Source organism: Neovison vison, chromosome 3 (genome assembly GCF_020171115.1).
Source record: "Neovison vison isolate M4711 chromosome 3, ASM_NN_V1, whole genome shotgun sequence".
NCBI lineage: Eukaryota > Metazoa > Chordata > Mammalia > Carnivora > Mustelidae > Neogale > Neogale vison.
The window spans coordinates 209,612,188-209,632,715 of NC_058093.1; the positions used below are offsets into that span (position 1 = coordinate 209,612,188).

The 20,528-nt window shown below is 44.3% G+C and overlaps 2 protein-coding genes across 4 annotated transcripts in view; both read left to right on the top strand.

The window, feature by feature from the left end:
* Nucleotides 1-20,528, top strand: part of GNAL (G protein subunit alpha L) — a 139,294-nt gene that overhangs the window by 109,079 nt on the left and 9,687 nt on the right. For all 3 annotated transcript variants that reach the window (XM_044243638.1, XM_044243636.1, XM_044243637.1), the window contains 4 exons: nucleotides 17,248-17,302; nucleotides 18,714-18,787; nucleotides 19,338-19,396; nucleotides 19,945-20,065. In XM_044243638.1, the coding sequence (XP_044099573.1) occupies nucleotides 17,248-17,302; nucleotides 18,714-18,787; nucleotides 19,338-19,396; nucleotides 19,945-20,065 (309 nt within the window). The remainder of the gene's footprint in view (nucleotides 1-17,247; nucleotides 17,303-18,713; nucleotides 18,788-19,337; nucleotides 19,397-19,944; nucleotides 20,066-20,528) is intronic.
* Nucleotides 7,962-10,642, top strand: CHMP1B (charged multivesicular body protein 1B). The gene has a single exon (XM_044243639.1). It carries the CDS (start codon nucleotides 8,074-8,076, stop codon nucleotides 8,671-8,673), a length of 600 nt encoding a protein of 199 aa, XP_044099574.1. The 5' UTR covers nucleotides 7,962-8,073; the 3' UTR covers nucleotides 8,674-10,642.

A 20,528-nucleotide genomic window follows, 5' to 3' on the forward strand; every position in this document is an offset into this window, starting at 1 on the left:
AGCATGCATATCCATTACGCTTTAGTTGAGATATCGTCCTTCCAGTGACTTGAGTTCAAAACCATTTTGAGGTTAACACTTTATTTTTAAAAGAGGCAAGGTTTCTTTTTTTTTTTAAAGATTTTATTTATTTCTTTGAAAGAGAAAGACAGCATGAAAGAGAGAGAGAGAGTACACGAGCAGGCTAGAGGGGTTAAGGGAGAGAAGTGGACGCCCTGCTGAGCAGGAAGCCCCATGTGGGGCTCGATCCCAGAACCCCAGATTCATGACCTGAACCAAAGGCAGACGCCCAACCAACTGAGCCACCCAGGCGCCCCATGACGTTAACACTTAAATGTATATATTTTTATATTTTATATTTATATTTATATTTATTATATTTAATACATATTAAATTTATATATAAGTAAAATATTTTTATTATATAAATATCTATTTCTATAATATAAATATATAATTATTCATATATAAATATATAAATTACATATAAATAATATATAAATATATAAATATAAATAAAATATTTTAAAAATATAATACAGATATATAGATATGTATCTCGATCTTTGGCTTCCTTTTAAATCACCAGTGTTCACTGTCTCAGAGAAAACTGAATCCTGCCATAGTACATTATAGAAGTATAGCTGTGACAAGAAATACTCTGCTTTGTTACAAAGCCTTTTACATTCTACATAGAAGGGTTAAAAATGAATTATTTGGGGCACCTGGGTGGTACAGTCAGTTAAGGGTCTGACTCTTGGTTTCACCTCAGGTTATGATCTCCAGGTCCTAGGACCAAGTCCCCGCCTCAGACTTCACGCTCAGCAAGGAGTCTGCTTGGGTCTCTCTCTCCTTCACCCTCTTCAGCTCTCACTCATGCACTCTCTCTAAAAAATCAATAAATCTTTAAATAAATAATAAATAAATAGATAGTTTCTAGTAGGGCTCACTGAATTAAGTTGTATTTGGTTTCTAAAATGTTGTTGCTTCTTAAGCTGAAGAGGCCAGCTGAAATTAACAGATGTTTATGTGTGCCTTTAATTGCTTTAATTTGGTTTCATTGCCTTCTTCCTTGACTACAAGGGATGACCAGGCTTAGCCTTGCAGGGACACTAACAGCCAATGACTCCTTCCTTTTTATCTATAGTGGGGGTTAAACTAGAATTGAAAGGACTCTAAATGGTTCTCAGAATATGCAGTTGTTAGAACTAGTACTGTCTGCCTTGTGGCCATGGGTATTCTAAGTCACTTGACTTAAGCGTAATTTAACTGTGACTTGCAAGCTGTGTCTCGTGGCAGGTCAGACACAGCGCTGATTAGGAATAGGAGTGCGTCTGCCACACACACTTGTTCCCAGGAGCAGCAGCAAGACCCCACCACCACCACCATCTCCCAGGACCCTGTCCAAACTAGCTCTGGGGATGCTCCCAGCTTCCGATGATCTGATTTCATGATATATATATACAAGGTGCACCGAGAGAAGGACAAGAGCAAGTTTTCATATGCAGTGAAATTTACTGCCTAGTGTGCAGGTGAACAATTTTTTAACTCACGGGTTATTAAGTTTAATGTTCAAGTTTTGTTGTTTTTTTTTTAAGTTGTGTGGGAGCAGCCAGCTTCCTGGTTCCCAGAGTGGCCTGGACAAGCCAGTGTGCAGTCCTACTCATCTGCCCCAGATCGGTAGTTGTGAAATTGCTCTCCATCCAGAACTGTGGCTTCAGGATGCCTCACCAATGTCCCATTAGACAGTCAGGCAGCAGGAGATATTGCCATGTGTTTCTTTTTTTTTTTTTTAAAGATTTTATTTATTTATTTATTTGACAGAGATCACAAATAGGCAGGGAGGCAGGCAGAGAAAGGGAGAGAGGAGGATGCAGGCTCCCTTCTGAGCAGAGAGCCTGATGTGGGGCTCAATTCCAGGTCCCCGAGATCATGACCTGAGCCGAAGGCAGAGGCTTTAACCCACTGAGCCACCCAGGCGCCCACGCCATGTGTTTCTTTGGAGGGAAACAAGCTTTTCTTAAAAAGAAGAAAAAAGTAGCATAATAAAGATTTCTGGTGAAAAATGGGAACAGTGATTAGAAAGAGGAATACACTCATCTCACAGACAAAAAATATTTCATGTTTTTGTTTTCCTTCTGTAATTTAGTTTTTACTCAAATTTTTCTCTCCCTCTGAGGCAGGAACCCCATCAAAGAAGTAGATTTTCTTTCTACAGAATGTTCTGTAAATGGAGGATTCACATAGAAATAGACAAAGTCTGCCTTCTCTTTTTTTTTGCTTAATCTACTCCACATGTTCCTGCGAGATCTGCAAACATCCATCACCAGTTGCTGGCAAAAGGACAATTTAGATAATATACATTTTCTCTTAGTAAATTTTACAGTAAATCTATACAGATTGTTTCAGAGATTTTTTAAAAATGAGATTTTGCAGTGTATACCATTTTGGTCTGGGGGTTTTTTGCTCAAATTAAGTTTCTAAGATTTATTCATGTGTTGAGTATGGTTATAGCTATTCACTTTCATTACTACATAATATTCAATTATGAAACTCTACAATTTATTTTTCTGTTCTGTTCATGGACAGCTGGGTTGTTTCCAGGTTTGGGCTATAACAAATAATGATGCCCTGAACATTTTGTTTCGTAACCCGGTATACATGTGTGAAATTGTTTCTAGGGCAGATAATAGACATGGAATTGGTGCTCATAGGTGATTCATAGTTCAACTTCATTAGATAATGCTAATTTTTTCCCCAATGATTGTATCTACTGACACCCTCACTAGTAGTGTATGAAAGTCTTCGTTGCTTCATACCTTTGTCAAAACACATTATGTCTGAATTATTCTAAGGGTTTTTTTTTTTAACTTAGTAGTTTTGAACAGTCCTTCCTGAAGGTGCCAAGGCCTGATGTAGGCATTATTGCTCACTGTTAGATCATGGTTTTATATGATGCCTTTCCAGCTTTATAAATGATGAAATGATGCCCAGTGAGGTCTGGGTCACACAAATGATCACACAGCTTTGCCCAGAACAGAAAAGAAGAGCCCGGTACCCAATGCCCAGTCAGGACCACATTGCACATGGCTCCCATGGCTTTCCTATTGCTTCTTTACTTGGGAAAGTCCAAAACCATCTTAAAGTAAGACTGAACTAAAGAGAGTCTAACAAAACCCAAGCAGGAAAAGTCATGTTTAGAGACTACTTAAAAAAAAAAAAAAAAAAGAATGACTACCATTGATTTTTCCTAAATCTAGATCTTTCTTTGTTACAAGGACAACTAGAAAGGCATATGGAGCACACACCCCTTCCCACCGGGTCTATGAACATTTAGAACAAGGTGACCATTGCTTTGCTCAGCATGGAAAGAAATCCTGGACTTTCCTCAAAGGGCCAGGAGTATCTAGATTTAATTTTCAGCCTGTCATCAAATTGGTAATTATTCAGTGTAGAGAAGGAACAGGAGAATCCCTGTGTTAGTATAGTGGTAAATGCCAAATGAGACCATCAGGACATAGGGAATTCGGATACTCCCAAGAGTGTTAACTTCCCACATCACCATGAGAACTAATAACCCAGACATCACCAGCCAGCAATGTGGAAGCCCGCTCAAGTGCAACTTCTCTGTTTCCAACTCTTTCTTGGTCTCATCTTATAAACCTTGACATCATGTTAACATAATTGAGGTGCAATGACTTTGCAGTTTCCCAAGGTTTGAGGACTCTTGAAGTTTTAAATTATAACTGTGTTCTGAAATAAGAAAGTGATAGATATAAATGTAATATATACAGTGATACCATAATTATGTAATATAGTCCTTGAAATGGTCACCAAGTGGGTATATATCCAATGCCTTTTCTTTGGATGCATTCATACATTCAGCAGAAATTTACGAAACATCTGTGTGTCCCAGAGGTTGATCAGTATCAGGGGTGAAGTCTGACTTAAGAACCAAAAGTCAGAGCGTATCATGCTTAGCGAAATAAGTCAAGCGGAGAAAGACAACTATCATATGATCTCCCTGATATGAGGAAGTGGTGATGCAACATGGGGGCTTAAGTGGGTAGGAGAAGAATCCATGAAACAAGATGGGATAGGGAGGGAGACAAACCATAAGTGACTCTTAATCTCACGAAACAAACTGTGGGTTGCTGGGGGGAGGGGGGTTGGGAGAAGGGGGGTGGGGTTATGGACATTGGGGAGGGTATGTGCTTTTGGGTAAATTGGAAGGGGAGATGAACCATGAGAGACTATGGACTCTGAAAAACAATCTGAGGGGTTTGAAGTGGCGGGGGGGTGGGAGGTTGGGGTACCAGGTGGTGGGTATTATAGAGGGCACGGCTTGCATGGAGCACTGGGTGTAGTGAAAAAATAATGAATACTGTTTTTCTGAAAATAAATTAATTGAAAAAAAAAAAAGAACCAAAAATCACCATGGAACCATCTAAAGGGACAGATTGCTGCTGAGCAAATCACAAATATATACATAGATACAAATTGTGGTGAGTAAGGAGGAGCTCTAAAAGAGAATGCAAGGCAAAACATTTCAAGACCATGGGAAGACTACCTGTGAGACGCCAACAATCATTTCACACACACAATATTTATTTTTCATGTATATTTCGTTCCTTCATTTATTTAGATTTAACACGTGACTCTTTTCCAGTGAAACCAAGTCATAGGTCCTGCTTAAATATCTCGTGGATTAGTTCAAAGGAAGAAAATAGGCCATAGAAGCTAAATTGAAACATGTTTTTCTTCCTCGTTTCGTGATAAGAATAATTAACTGGTTTGACTCACAGCTTTCTGGAAATGTCTGTACTCTAATCAAAATTTTCTTACAGTCCCTAAGAAGAAAATTTCTACTTTGGCTGTGGGTGCTAGAAGGTGGTATTATTACTGCAGAAGTTCTGACTAGTCCCAGGATGGTAAACTGTATACAGAGGGTCCCGGACTTAACGATATTTCAGCTACAACTTTTCAACTTTACAATGGTGTGGAACCAATACGTATTCAGTAGAAACCATACTTGGAATTTGGAATTTGGATCTTATCCCAGGTTAGCGATGTGCAGTGAGCTCCTCTCCAGAAGGCCTGGGCGGCAGCAGTGACAAGCTCCCAGACAGCCACATGATCACAAGGATAGCACACTTACACCCATTCTGTACCCATTCAGCCCTTGTGTTCGTTGCTTTCAGTACAGTGCTCAATTCCATAAGATAGTCAATGCTGGATCATAAAATATGGGCTTTGTGTTAGATAATTTGGCCCAACTGTAGACTAATGGGAGTGCTCTGAGCATGTTTAAGGTGGGTGAGGCTCAGCTATGATGTTCAATAGGTTAAGTGTATTAAATGCATTTTCAAATTATATTTTCAACATACAGTGGGTTTATTGCGATGTAGCCTACCGTAAATCAAGGAGGGTCTGTATTCTTTCTTTGCACCATGAAATGAGTCCAGAAGATTCTCATGTGCAGTCAGAATTGCCACAGGACCAAAGTTGCCTTTGAAAATCTTTCATAAACTAAAAATAATCTCCCCTTTGCTAGCTATGCAAGAAAGAAAGCATGCTAGTCAGAAACAGACCCTGAAGGTGTTCACCCTTGATGGGAAGTAAAGAATGAACAACTTAGTGACAGAATGTAGGTATAGAGAAGGGAGTTGTCCAGGATTATTCCTAAGGATGTGGCTTGAACAACTGCAGGGACAGAGGTGTCATTTAAGCACCTCTGTTGGGGGTTAGGACTGACAGTTCAGTCCGTTGAAGGAGTTGCCAAACAGTCTGGCTCCCAAAATTCTCCAGTGTCAGGAGACAGTTGGGGATACAGGAACATGGAAGGAAACTTTGCTCTAGAAGTGTAGAAGTGAGAGTGGTAGCTATAGATCATACTGAACGCAGTGGGGTTGGCTGAGAAGAGGGGAGAGAAGAGGATGGGGCCTGAGGACTGCTACTCCTGAGCTCAAGAAGAAAAAAAAAAAAAAAGGAGGATCACTGGCCAAAGGCAAGTCTGGCCTCTTCTGTGTTCCTTGCTGTCCTGTATCTGAAAATATGGCTTCTGGAACTCCACCCCAGCCCAGAGAGGAGCTGGGCCATCCGTCAATGACTGTACCATCAGGGCTTGTCAGTTGCTTTTATCACCTGACTTAGGTCACGTGAACCTTGCAGTCAATTCCTCAGTCTTCTCCAAAGAACAGCTAAGTCACCAGCTTCTTTTAAGCCAAAGATGGTTAGTCTTTTATTTTTGTTAACCGATTGGACTCCGCCTTGTTTTATTACTGGTCTCGCTGTCTCCGCAGAATCTTATTTCTAACGCTTAGAAATGTGTGTGGTCTCAGGCCTGTTGCTTTGCTCTCTGTGCTGCAGTTTCCTGACCAGTATATCTGCGGTGTTTGTAGCTTCCACTCCACTGGATTTTCATAATACAGTAGGTGCCCTCAAACCCACAGGCCATGAATCAGGAATTATGCCCTGTGTGCTAGGGCAGAGACACAGGGTACAGGGGCGGCCCAGAGGAGAGGGCTCCTGGGAGGTTTCGTGGAGAAGGTGGCTTTTGAGAAGGGGCAGGATCTTAATAGGCAGAGATGAATGCAGTGTAATGCCAGGCAGCAGGGACTAAGTATACACAGAGAGAAGAGCATTGCGTGTACCTCACTGTCCACACTGGTCAAATGACACAAATGATCCTAGACTTCCATGCTTCCGTCTGCTTTGACTGGCACATAGGGGAAGGAAAGGAAAGAAGGTGGGGGACCCAGTATGTCTCCTAGAGAAGTTCAGCGTTTATGCCCAGGTTTTGGAGTGAGTGAGCCATGTAGTCAGCACTGTGTTTTCAGAAGGTACAAGGGGCACCTGCACTCCTTTACTCTGCGGTTCAAGACTGCTGGCAAGTTACCACAGGAAACTGAAAGGGACGGTTGGTGAGACGCCGAATGAAAATTTTCTCTGAACAGAATGAGCTCTCGGTATTCATTTTCAGCCTGGCTCCTTAGGGCAGGTTGGGCCTTCTTATATTTTGTTATTGTGTGTACCTGAAGAATCTTTCAGGAAAACAAAAAAAACAAAAAAACAAAAAACTACAGCACACACTGATACCATTTGAAAGCCTGCGTTTTTAAAGTGACAGTTTGATGTATCCCAGTGGGGGTGGGTCCCCATACTTCATCATTCTTTGCCTTCATGATTTCAAATGACAGTGTAGCCTGTCAAAGTTAACTGTGAGTGAAGTTCTTGGATATTTATAAAACATCAAATAGATAGAATTGTGTCAGCAAAAGATGGGTCCTTTTACGACTAAACCACAGAAGGATTTTTGGATGATCGTTGCTGGCGACACATCTCTACGCTGAACTGAGAGCTGCGGGAAGGATATGGTGGTCCACGGTTGTGAAGGTATTTTCATCTCTTGCCGTAAAAAGAGTATCCGAATACTCCAAGCAAGTCAATGATGCAACTTCTGTTTTGTTTTGTCAGTGATTTATTGATCCACGGTTTCAGGGTCCCCTGAGAAAGTGGCAGTTACCCATGCGAATAAAGAAAGCATTAGTCTGCAAACCTAGTTGACGCTTTGCTGCTTTTCAGCCCTTTTACCAGATACATTAAGGCCTGCCAGGCTGGAGTTCGGAGATTTTTTTACTCGTAGTTCTAGACACAGCCTGCCTGCTTCGATGGATATATTCCCAGGTGTGCGTGGACACTAGTTTTTGTGAATTTACTAATGCATAAATACTTTCAAAATAGCTCAAAACTGGGCTTAGAGAGCGAGAGCCCTAAGCGACAACCACAGTGCCCAGAGCGACCGGACCCGCGTCTGCGTAGTCCGGTCCGAGCCCCGCCTCCGGGGACGTGTCCTGGCTCTCTTGTCCCCCTGGGCCCCTCCCCTTGCCCCGCCCCGCGTCCCGCAGGCCCCACCCCGGCGCCGGGTTCTAACGTCACCGTCTGCGCCGCGCGCGGCAGAAACAGGAAGTGGGACCAAAACAAAGGAGCGGCGGCCGGGAGCGGATCTGCCTTTTTCTCCCTCTTCCGAGCTCATTTTGGCCCTGGCCACCGACCCTAAAGAACCGTCCGACTATGTCCAACATGGAGAAACACCTGTTCAACCTAAAGTTCGCCGCCAAAGAACTCAGCAGGAGTGCCAAAAAATGCGACAAGGAGGAAAAGGCCGAAAAGGCCAAGATTAAAAAGGCCATTCAGAAGGGCAACATGGAAGTGGCGAGGATACACGCCGAAAATGCCATTCGCCAGAAAAACCAGGCGGTGAATTTCTTGAGAATGAGTGCGCGGGTCGATGCGGTGGCTGCCAGAGTCCAGACGGCGGTGACGATGGGCAAGGTGACCAAGTCGATGGCCGGTGTGGTGAAGTCGATGGATGCGACGTTGAAGACTATGAATCTGGAGAAGATCTCTGCTCTGATGGACAAATTCGAGCACCAGTTTGAGACGCTGGACGTCCAGACGCAGCAAATGGAAGACACGATGAGCAGCACGACTACGCTGACCACTCCCCAGAACCAAGTGGATATGCTGCTCCAGGAAATGGCAGACGAGGCTGGCCTAGACCTCAACATGGAGCTGCCGCAGGGGCAGACCGGCTCCGTAGGCACTAGCGTGGCTTCCGCCGAGCAGGATGAACTATCCCAGAGACTGGCCCGCCTGCGAGATCAGGTGTGACGACAGAACCCATTCCTGACCGTAGCCACCTTCTCATATGCTCTGTATATTAGTGAGATATTATACGGTAGAAACTGAACATGCAAGAATGCTGAAATGCTCTTTACTTAAGATGCTTCTACCTTTGGGTTTACAGTGCTCTCCAGATACACTAAGAAAATCCATCTAAACTGGATTTTAAAGTTCCGTATAGCTTGTGATGTGTATTTTTATAGCTGCCTCTTAACAGAACTAGTGAATTTGGTGTGTATGAATCTTTCTCAAAAATTTGGTCAAAACTGTTGTTCCGTGTATTCCGTTTTCTGCCTGAATTTATCAAAGTGGAACTTTTTTTTAAATCTAGTGTAATTGGTAATATCTAGAATTGACAGGTGGTGCATAAAAATTACAGAGAGGAGAATGATTACTTAGATTGATTACAGGGCTATCAATACGTCATTCAACTTAACGGACACTGCTATTTCTATATATATTTTCTTCTTTGCCATCCCATCCAGACTACTGTTCTATTGATCTGTTCTGGTAACTTATACTAAAATTATGGTAGGGCATTCTGCGTAATATTTCTTCCTGTTTATGTTTCACAAATTTTCTGTGTGGTAGTTCTCCTTTTATAACTGGAAAAAATGCCACATGATTTCATTTATTATGAGAAAAATCTTTTGGCTCATTTATGGTTTCATTTACTAAAGAGTTTTTCCAAAAGACACAGTTGAACATGACAGTTTCAAATGAACATCTTGAACACATTTTTAGTTCTTTTTCTATTTCAACACTTTAATTAGACTTGTCATAAAGTATGTTAATTAGCATGGCAGTCATATGACTCTGACATTGCCAAAGAACTGTTGATTGGTTTGAGAAAACCCTGGGGTGGTGTGTTTGTAGGTTTTCTTTAATTATTAATAACCAAAAATAGATATGAAATTAGAACTGCTTTTTAAGTTCTAATTATTTGCATTTTTTATTTTCTTTTAAAGCAACAACTTGTTGAGAAAAATCTTAGAAATAGAAGCTGGATGTTTTATTTAGCCATGCGAATAACCTAAATATACGTGCAGCCAGCTGGAAGTCTGGGAAGAAGGCAATATGCAGAACGGGACAGCAGGGTTGACCCTCCAAGCCTAGAGCCCATCTGTGCTGCCTTTTGTCTTTCTGGAACAGCAGTGTGTATTCTCTGGCTGCAAAGTAAAGCCCGTAGCCACCACTTTCTCATAGCCTCCAAACATGGAGGCTTTGCCTGGGCAAATCGATTAATCTAAGTCAAATACTTCAGGATGTTTCAAATTCCCCCTTTTCCTTCACTGGTAGATTTCCCCATACAAGAATTACAGTGTTTTGGAAGATAACTTAAAGGGACTCTTCCAGGGCCTTTGAAAGATTCATGACCAAATTAGTCACCATTATGTTTTCCAGTATGAATGAGTGTGTTAAAAAAAAAAAATGAACAGGTATATGCAGATGAGGGTGACCCTCATATTTAAGTGTCTTTATAACTGACTGGGTGTTGTTCCGAAGTTTTCCGTAAGGGACACCTGTCGATTGTCCTCCCTGTATCTTCTTTCTAGAACTCTCCCCTTTTGGTGTCTCTTCTCATCCACATGGTTGCACAGAAGCAGCTATGTGAGTATAGCATGAGTTGTAACCCCTCTTTAGACTGGAAAAAATAATTACGACTTAATTAAAATATAGCTAGTATTCAATCCTTTGGTAAATTAAAGACCCTTTTATAGTACAAATATTCCCAACAAAATTAATATATTTTGTGAGATTAAACAATGCTTGTATATGCCTGAACTTTCTTAAAATATGTTCATTTCAAACTATATGAATGTACATTTTTATGAACCATAAATATTTTCAAAAGCATACCAGGCCCATGAATTATTTCCTCACTTTTGCAGTTGATGAAATGCTGAAATGTAAGCCACAGAAGTTTGTCAAATAAATCAGTTTAAATTGCATGTTATTGCATGTGAGTGTGCATCCTGTTTAAAAAACTATTTAAAAAAAAAACAATTCAGAGGTAGATTTGGTTCAGAAAGTGTGGTATCTTTCCAAACTCCCTGTTACCACCTTAATTTCTGTTTTGTTAACATGGAATGTCCACGTATATTTCTAGAAACCCTAGCTATTAATTCTTAACTATAATAGTTTTTTCATGGCAACAAGATTCTTCCCCCCCATCTTAAAACTAACCTGGACTGATGACAAAATTTATAAAAGGCTCAAATCAAACATACCAAGGATATAGTTAATGTTCCATACAGCCACTAGTACAGTTTTTACTCTTATTTATTTTTTATTTTCTGCTTTCACATGCACAGTTTTAACATGGATTTGGGATATAGTTTTATGAACTATTTATTTTAGTTCAGATGATACATGTGCTATTGGAAAAGTCTTACTAAAGCTGTTTCTTCTGGAAGTGTTAATGCATATGTGTGCCCCTCAGATAGAGGTGTGCTATGAGTCTTGTACACTTCGTTGCCTACACTGTGTCCTTGATTTCGCAAAGAGCCACCTAAAATAAGCACCAGTCTGATAACCTGATAAACTGAACATAGTCTCAAGTTAGCCAAACAAATCTCACATCATAAAGCAGATGCTTCCTCTGTAATATGCACACCATTCTCTAGGAGGCATTTCTATAGCCAAAATCCAAAGCTCAAGACCTTCAATACTATTGGCAAAAAGCTACAAGCCAGTGGACATTGAATAAACTGGTGAATAACCACCTGTAATTTTTTTTTTTTTTTTAATCAACTGACACAGTAAAATACCCACCTCCTTTACCTAGGTTTGTTTTTCTACGACTAGATGGTAAAACGACGTCTGTCTTTGTCACAATTACTGGGCTTGGTGTGGTACCCAGCTCAGCTCGCTCCTGGTCGTGTCCCTGGCGTGAATGCATAGCTCCCTTGGGGCTCTTACCACGGTGATGCCCAGAGTTCTCTAATGACAACGTACACAGTGGGTTAAGGGGTGCAGTGGGCACTCAGCCAGCACGCTGTCGTGTCTCCTTGGAAGCACTGTGTCCTTTTCTTCAGAGCATTTCCTCAAATTGAAATGTTTACTCCTGGTCTTCCAGGTTTATACACTGTCCCTTCCTCTTGAATAGTAGCAGAACAAACAATTCAGCAGTTTTTATTCAGAATGAACACAGTAAAAGATTTAGACTAAAGTATATCAGATGTTGGCTATCTGGGGCTTCTTTCTAGAGGGAAAAAAAAAGGCACACTTCTGCCTTAAACAGTCCTCAGGAGTTAGGCAGATAAACCATACACGTAAAGAAAAAAATGGACATGAGCGTATACAAATGTTACAAAGCCATCAAGATGAACGTTTAAGATTAGTGCACTTGACACACATGCCGTGTTTTATACCTTGACTCTGAAAAGGGAGTAAGTCACCGTATAAGGCAGGAGCCCACGCTAATCAAATCATGAACGTGAACTACATAGAGAAGGGAATTGGTGTCGCTAGTGGTTAGAACTGGCTTCTTGCAGGAGATAGGGTTGAATCTGGGGCTTCAGAGAAAAAGAAGTAGGAATTACATGAAGATTGGAGAGGCCCCAAGCCATATGGGGATTTGAAAGGAGTGGAGGGTTTGTTCAATGTCAAGACATCAAAAAGAGTGAAGAGGTTGACCAGTTGGGAAGGGCTTGGAGGCCAGGTTGAAAATATGAACTTTACCCCACCAAGGGAAGGGAACAGGAGCTTGATTCATCAGAAGCTGTATCGTCCAGGTGAAGCAAGGTAGAGCCTAGAGCAGGGTGGCAGGAAAAACAGAGGAAAGGTGTTCTGCAAACTTTAACATGCACAGGGCTCCCTGAGTCACCAGGGAAACTGCAGCTTGGAACCACCTGGGGATATGGCTCAGCTGTAAATCCCCATCCCCAAGATCTACAGGTGCTGCTGCTGCTGCTGCTGCTGCTGCTGCTGGTGGTGGTCCTGGTCTGAGCACCTACCCCATTCTAAGTAGCTCGGATCTTAACCTGCCACAAGCACAGCAGAATTGCTTGGTACATCATTACTGCAGGGATGTTTTTCTCTTCTACAGTAGTTTTATATCATGTGCATTAGCGTTAGGAAGTAAATTTCAGTAACACCCTGAGAGAAGTCTCTTATTAACCTTAGACAGAGTTCCAACTTGCTACATTGTCACAAACAAAATAATCGTGGATACTTTTTAATTACGTTTAGTTAGTGCTTTTTCTCAGATCTCATAGTTTAAAGGTATTTAACAGAATGGTTTTCATCTTTTCGTGATCCCTGGTCCCTCCTCATGATCAACTCCCTGGTTATAAGAAGTCTGTGACTTTTGAGTCATTTTAGTGGGGTAGCAGACAGCAGGTGAGAAATAAACAATGAATGCCGTTTTGTGCCAGTATCAAGCAGAAGGGGATCTAAATGACAAGAATGAAAACGTTTCTACAAATATGACTATCCTCAGCTGTAACAGGAAGTAATGGGACAAAATATCAAATTAAATTGCTTTTTAACTACGTTTTTATAGAGTCCATATCACTGTGGTGATTTTTTATAGTTACAGCTTGGTATTATCTTGCAACTCTGTATCTAGTGTGAGTGAACCCTCCGGAAGGTTGATTCTTTAATCTGGTTAATTTTTCCACTAAAGAGGCAGTGGCATATTTAAGAAGACAATTTTACTGTTAGGTCCCTTATTAAACAAAACGAGACTGAGACAAAGTGAAAAGTTATTTAAAGCTTTATTTTATGATAAGTATTAGAAGTTAGACTGATCGGCCAGGGGAACGTGACTGAGACAAGGTGAAAGTTATGCAAAGCTCTATTCTATGCTAAGCATTAGAAGTCAGACTGATCGGCCAGGGGAACGTGACTGAGACAAGGAGAAAGTTATGCAAAGCTCTATTCTATGCTAAGCATTAGAAGTCAGACTGATCGGCCAGGGCCATCTCCAAAGAGAGCGACCACCCACAGCTTCCAGGCTCAATAATTGACTGACTGACCAGTCAGGGCCGCCTCCGAAAAGAGCGACCCCTCCCCATCTTACTGACTACCTTTTATAGAGCAAAAGTCTGGCCACACATAGGTGGCCAATGAGATTGTAGTCATGTTAGGTCACACACAGGTGGCCAATTGAATTACAATTTACCCTATAGTAGCTGTTTGACCTAACCTATTAGTCTGGTCAGAATTGGTACTCTAGGTTGGTGCCCAAGCGGCGGGGTTTACATTCTTTGGTGGTCAGGGAGAAAGTATGTGTGTTTCTTACTGATTGGATGTCTCCACCTGGCCCGACTCGTCCTTGTATTCTGGGCTCTGTTATCAAGAACTGGCCGACCTGGCCTTGTATTCTGGGCTCTGTTATTAGGAGCTAGCTGACCATACTTTACTGGTTTCCCAGACTTACTTCTAAGTAAGTTTCTCTGGGGGCAGGGGGCAGGGTCAGTTTAAGCTTTACTGCACAAACAACAAAATGGCTTTTAACAAAGATGGATGTCACACTGGCTAAATAGGTCCTTACATTGCTAACCCTTTAAAATGTAATCCTACAAAGTTTAGAATGCCCTTTTAAAACTCATCTCTCTATAGATACTATCTTAGAAGCTCCAATTTGAAGTACTTCTAAAACATGCTGGAAAATGCACCGAGTGAACCAAAGACTAAGGCAAAAAGCTGGCAGAAATCTACTACTATAGATTCTCTTTCATTCCTTTATGCCTTAGAGGGTCTTTCAAAGAACTGGGGGACACATTCACATTCAGGAGGGGAGTTTCACATTTTATTCTCATTGCACAAATTTGAAATGCATGAACTCACAATACCATTCAGTATCAGTAATGATGGAGAAGGGACCCTTGGAAATGTTCATCAATGCCTCTTGGGTCTCGCTTAGATCGTGAAGTATCAGAGCCAGAAGAAACTTTGAATATCCATCCTGGAGATTAGGGATGGGAACAAACTTGACATCTTTGCCTTTGTCATTGGCATCTCTGAGCCTCTTATTTTTAATAGTGTTCTGTGAGGTACTCCCACCGCTTCCTTTGGAAGGCAGTCTCTAATCACATCTATCAAGAACTTTTGATGTGTTTTTTTCACCACGTTTCACTGTTTCTACTTGTACTAGTTATTACCATCTGAATCAATTCACCCTCCTACCTCCAGCCTGTTTTCATCCTGTTTGAAATTGGTTGCTTCCTAAACTCTAACTATAGCCGAGGGTTCCATATTTAGTTTAATTTTCTAGCCCAGTTATTTGGAGATGATCAGTTTCCGTATCGCACATTCAGTATTATAGGTCTCCTGCCAAGAGCACAGACCATCTCTGAATCAAATTCGTGTAGCCCACGCCATGTAAGGGAAGCAGCTCATCTCCCCACCGGACCCACCTGGTTGTCTGGGTTGTAGACCAGAGCCCCTTTCCAGGAGCTGAAAACTCTCTCACTCCGTCAAAAGAGTCTTTCTGCCCCTTCCCTGCTAGATGGTCAGGAACTCACTGTGTACTTCGGAGGTGCTCTCCACTCCACCAAATTGAAGGCCAGCAACAACTGAGCCAAACTACACCATGGCTCTCAAACCAGGCCTCAAGCAAGCCGGCCCTGGGGCCTCCCATGTTTCCCCCAGCTCCCAGGTTGTCTGCACTCTGTCCAAACTCCTCCCCCTTGAGAACGAGCTTTGTCCCCAACCAGTTCACCCGCATTCTGGTTGGCACACAGCAGCACCTACCGGGGCTCGCGGTAGCCACTCTGGAGAGGCCACAGGCAGATCACGGTCCCTTTAGCCTCTCTGCAGCCTTGCCACCCGGCCATCCTTCTGCAGTCCTTCTCCAGAAGATGACTCTCTGACAACACCCATGGCGGGCAGTGCCATCACATACCCGCCCACCACCGCAATAGCTGAAATGACCTCATTCCTGATGCTGTCCTTCTGCTGCTTCCTGTCTCTGACAGGAAATCCCTACCGTCGGCAGACCCCCTCTTGCTTCTTCCAACATTCTGCTTGTGGCTTACCTGCGCCAGGAGGCGCCTCTATTGCAGCTCTAAGGGAGGCCTTGGCTTTGGAGCTGCTGGCCCTTATGCACAAGGGTGCATAGGTGAAATGTCACCGGTCAAAATGTCACCCCAGCTCCAGGCCACCATCCTAGACCACTGGGGGCTCTCTTCAGCTCTCCAGGAGGAAGGAGATATAATGGCCAAGGGAATTAGGTGATCTTAATGTGTCTTTGGCCTCCCTCTTTCCCATGCTGGAAGCCTCTCATGGGCCTGCCATGCAGGCTGGTGGAGGGAGCATGTGGAAATGGGAAGGTGACACCTGTTCTACCCTGTGCAAATGCCCACAAGCATCAGAGCGTTAGAGGAAGGCCCATCATCACTTGACTTCAATAAAGGAACCCAAACCATGCTGAATTGGACAGGCAAGGAAGTCAGCCATGTCCCTTTAGTCTGGGGTACATTTACTCTCCCCAGGGTTGGAGCCTCACCCCCGATCAGGAGCCCCTCAAACACCTCCCTCCCCTATATGCTCTCCTCCCCTTTGAAGCCCCTGCTGCCCCCTCAGTCTCCAGAAGTAGTTCTTGCTCACCAGGTGACCAGTCCCCATGTCCTCCTGTGTTTTGAAAATCTCCACAGTGTCCATTATGGACTGGGCCTCTCAGCCACCTACTGCAGGAGGACGAGGGGAGCAGACATTCATTCCACAAACAAAGATTCAGGGCCTGTGCTAGGTGCTGGGGATACCCGGGCCAACAGGACAAAGACTTGTCCTGTGGTTCTTGCATTTTGGAGGAAGAAATAGATAATAAGTGTAAAATAAACACATGCGAATCGTGTCAGGCCACGGTAGGTGCCACGTCAAAAAGTAAAGCAAGGTTGGGGTGGAGACGGACAAGGCGCCATTTTAGCTAAGATGGCCAGTGCGGCCTCTCCGTGAGGAGGGAAAGCACACACCCGTGGGGCCCCTTGCGTCCACGTCTTCTTCCATGCACAGATATGACGTGATTTCCTTTCCCTTCACTCTCTTCTCCCTCCTTCCGTGTGTCCCTCCAGGTGTCCACACCAGATGAAGCCTGGTGATGGGTGCACACAGGCACATGACTCTGGGACTTTATTAGGAACTTGTTACACTAAAGGAACATCTCTGAGCTCCCGTGTCGTATTTGCACTGCAACATGGTCTAATGCTCCTAGCTTAGCCTCGAAAGAGGCCCTGTGCCCCTTCCCAATGTCTGAGTAGCCCCTCACCCCCAACTGCGGGTAAGAGGGAAGATGGAAAGCGGAGGTTAAAAAAAGAAAAAAGAAGGAAGGGAGGGATGGAGGGAAATAGAGAGAGAGAGAGAGAGAGAGGAGGAAAGAAAGGAAGGAAGGAAGGAAGAGAGAAAAAGGAAGAAAGAAGAAAGAAAGAGAAAAAGAAAGAAAGGAAGAGAAAGAGAAAGGAAGGAAAGCAAAGAAAAGCAAAGCAGAACTTACCCCAGGTCCCCCACTGGCTCCTGCCCTCCTGTGCTGCTGTGACTTATTCCACCCCCTTGGCCCACTGCCCAGGAGAAAGCCACCCGAGAACACTTCTGAGCATGTGTTGGCTTTCTTTTCAGCTTCCTGGAGAGAATCGACAGTGTCAGTTTGGTGGACTATACACCCACAGACCAGGTAGGTGAGCTAGAGCCCACAGCCACCTGCTTGAACTTGGTGAGATTCAGGGAACCCTCACTATGAGTCACTGATTATCCGTAAATGGCTTAAGGCATGAAATCTGTAAAGCAGCCACTTCCTGCAATTGTGTCCACTGTCCCCTGCACGTGCACGGGGTATAGTTACCATACCCTGTGATTCGGGCCCTGACTTAGCTCTCTAAAATCTACCAGATTTCTAAACTGCCAATATGGAAATAATCTTATTTGTGGAAGAGGAACAGGCAGTTCCCAGTCCTCTTGGAGCTGTCCACAGAGACCTCCGCTTTGGCTTCTCTAGCTTCATCCCCTCTGCCCATTGTGCTTTGAGCCCTGGCCTGGCTTACATATACAGATGTGACTCCGAGTTCAGTCTTTGGGCTGAGCTGGATGATAGCGCCCCGCAGCCCATTTGTAAGTAGCAGGAAGGAACCTTCTTTGCCCTGCCCCGCCCCAACCCTTGACCATCAGGCATCTGCAGAGACTCAATCACCCTGAAGTGCTCAGCTTAGGAGCCCCGCCCCCAGGCTCCTCTAGACCTACTGAACTCCAAAGGAGCTGGGTACTCCCTTCAAACTGCTCCTCTGAGACTCCCCCAGGGTCTGTGTCCCCCCTGGAGGGCCTTGACTGGGGCCCCTCCTGGAGGCTCTCTCTTCTCAGGCCTGAGCTCCTGTCTCCCCTGAAATTCATGTCTCTGTGAGGCTGACCCCAGGGCTCAAAATTACCCCACAGAGCAATCAAGCCCTTGATTTCTCACCCAAGCAGCGGCAGGCACCAGGAGCAGATGGCTGTCCTGGAAGGTGCAGGGCTCTGTAGAGCCCCATCAGGGTCCCCGTGTCAGCCGCGCCTATGACAGGACATCTTGGGACCCGCACAGAAGTCTTTTTTTTTTTTTTTTTTTAATTCCCAAAGAAAATAAAAGTACAGCTCTTAAGTCTCTAAGACCAAACCAGTACATTAACTGTGACTTTCTGATTGGGGGGCGGCAGGTGGGTGGGGGCAGAACATTTATCTGACCTTTTAAGTATTATTGTCTCTCCCACATTTGGAAGAAATGGTTATTTGAAAAACTTGGGGAGTGCCTGGGTGGCTTAGTCTTTAAATGTCTGCCTTGGGCTCAGGTCATGATCCCAGAGGTCCTGGGATCGAGCCCCTCATCGGGCTCCCTGCTCAGTGGAAAGCTTGCTTCTCCCTCTCCCACTCCCCTTGCCTCTGTTCCCTCTCTCTCTGTGTCTTTCTGTCAAATAAATAAGTCAAATATTTTTTTAAAAAAAAGGAAGGAAGAGAGAAAGAGAAAAGAAAAGGAAAAAACTTGGTTATTACGGTTGTGGTTGTGTTCAGGGCTTTCCTTCTGAAGAACGGTGATGCCATCTGGTTTGTCTTGTTCTCAGGACCTTCTCAGATGCAGAGTCCTGACATCAGGGATTTTTGAGACCCGATTCCAAGTGGACAAAGTAAACTTCCAGTAAGTCGTTGAGAGCAGGCCTCCCAGAGTCGGGAGGCCAGGCGCACCCCCTCCCCCCACCCCCGGCTGCCTGCTGGGGCCCTAACGGGGTCAGGGAGTCCAGCCTTGCCCCCGTGGGCCCTGGGGCTCCAGTCATCCCAGATGTGCCTCACTGCCCTTCTGGACACGTCCATACAGACTCCGTGGCCCTAAAGGGGAAGCAGTAAGTTTAGGGCAGGGAGGAAGGTGAGAGCCATGGCCACCCGAGGTGAGGACACTCCAGCAGCATTTGGGTCGATCCAGAACAGCTGCTCAGGCTGGAGGGTGTCCCGTGCAGGCCGCCCTGAGAAAAGAGGCCCAAGCCGGCCGGGTGACTGCAGGGTGAGCGCTGTACCCCCAGAAACAGCGAGGTGTGGACTCCCGGGCCCGGCAGGGGTGCAGAACCTCAGAGCAGGCCTTGCCGTCTGCCCCGGCCACACGGGGAGCAGAGCCATGGGCTGGGAGCCACGGCAGAGGAGAAACACAGAGCGGGTCTCACCTCATGGGATTGTGTCCTTGTGTTCCTCCACAGCATGTTCGACGTGGGTGGCCAGAGGGACGAGAGAAGAAAATGGATCCAGTGCTTTAACGGTGATTGCTCTGCTCTGCTTTCTCAAGATGGACTCCCACACTCATTCCTGCTGCTGCCCTTAAGTAGCTTTGAATTCGATCCATTACATGCCTTAAATGTGAATCCCATCAGGAATCAAAGCATCCAGGGGCACCTGGGTGGTTCAGGCATTAAGCATCTGCCTTCAGCTCCGGTCATGATTCTGGGGTCCTAGGATGGAGCCCCGCATAGGGCTCCCTGCTGGGTGGGAAGCCTGCTTTTCCCTCTCCCACTCCCCCTGCTTCTGTTCCTTCTCTCACTGTGTCTCTCTCTGTCAAATAAATAAACAAGATATTTTAAAAAATAAAAATTAAAAAAAAAGGAATGGAAGCGTCCCGGCTTCACGTTTCGCACGGGCTCCTACGGGTGTGTCACGGAATCCACCAGTTGGACACACGGTGCTTCTTTAAGTCTTTCTCATAGTCTCGGGGTGAAAACGAGGAGCGGTTGGACGCGGGCTTTGTCCTGACCGCACAGTAGCTCTCTGTCTAACGGAGGCTCTTCCCTTTCTCTCTCTTCTCCCACGAAGACGTCACGGCCATCATTTACGTGGCGGCCTGCAGCAGCTACAACATGGTTATTCGGGAAGATAACAACACCAACAGGCTCCGAGAGTCCCTGGACCTCTTTGAAAGCATCTGGAACAACAGGTGATAAAAATCACAAATTCAGTTGCGCCTCTGGAAATGGCAGATGTTCCTTTGTGACAAAGATACCACTCAGCTCACTTTCATTCTTATAATCTGGATATATTCATTCTTTCCTACTGATAAATCCAGAACCTTTAGCAGGACCTCTTTGGGTCCCTCTCATGTAGAGACACACTTAATAAGAGGAGGGTTCTTTGAGGACGCTCCGATTTCTCAAGAAAATTTAAATAATTGCTTTGAAAGTTCCAAAAAATATCTAGAGTTCAAAACTGGTTTTGTTTGGTTTTGGAAGTTTAGAAAGTACCACCCACGCATCACTCGATCATCTCTAGAAGATCCCCTGCAGGTCAGAAGCACAGCATAATCATGTTTGAAACTGCTACTGTTGGAAGGGGTCATTATTTTAGAAGGGAATACCCACCAAATGCATACACACACACAATACACACAAAAATATGAAAAA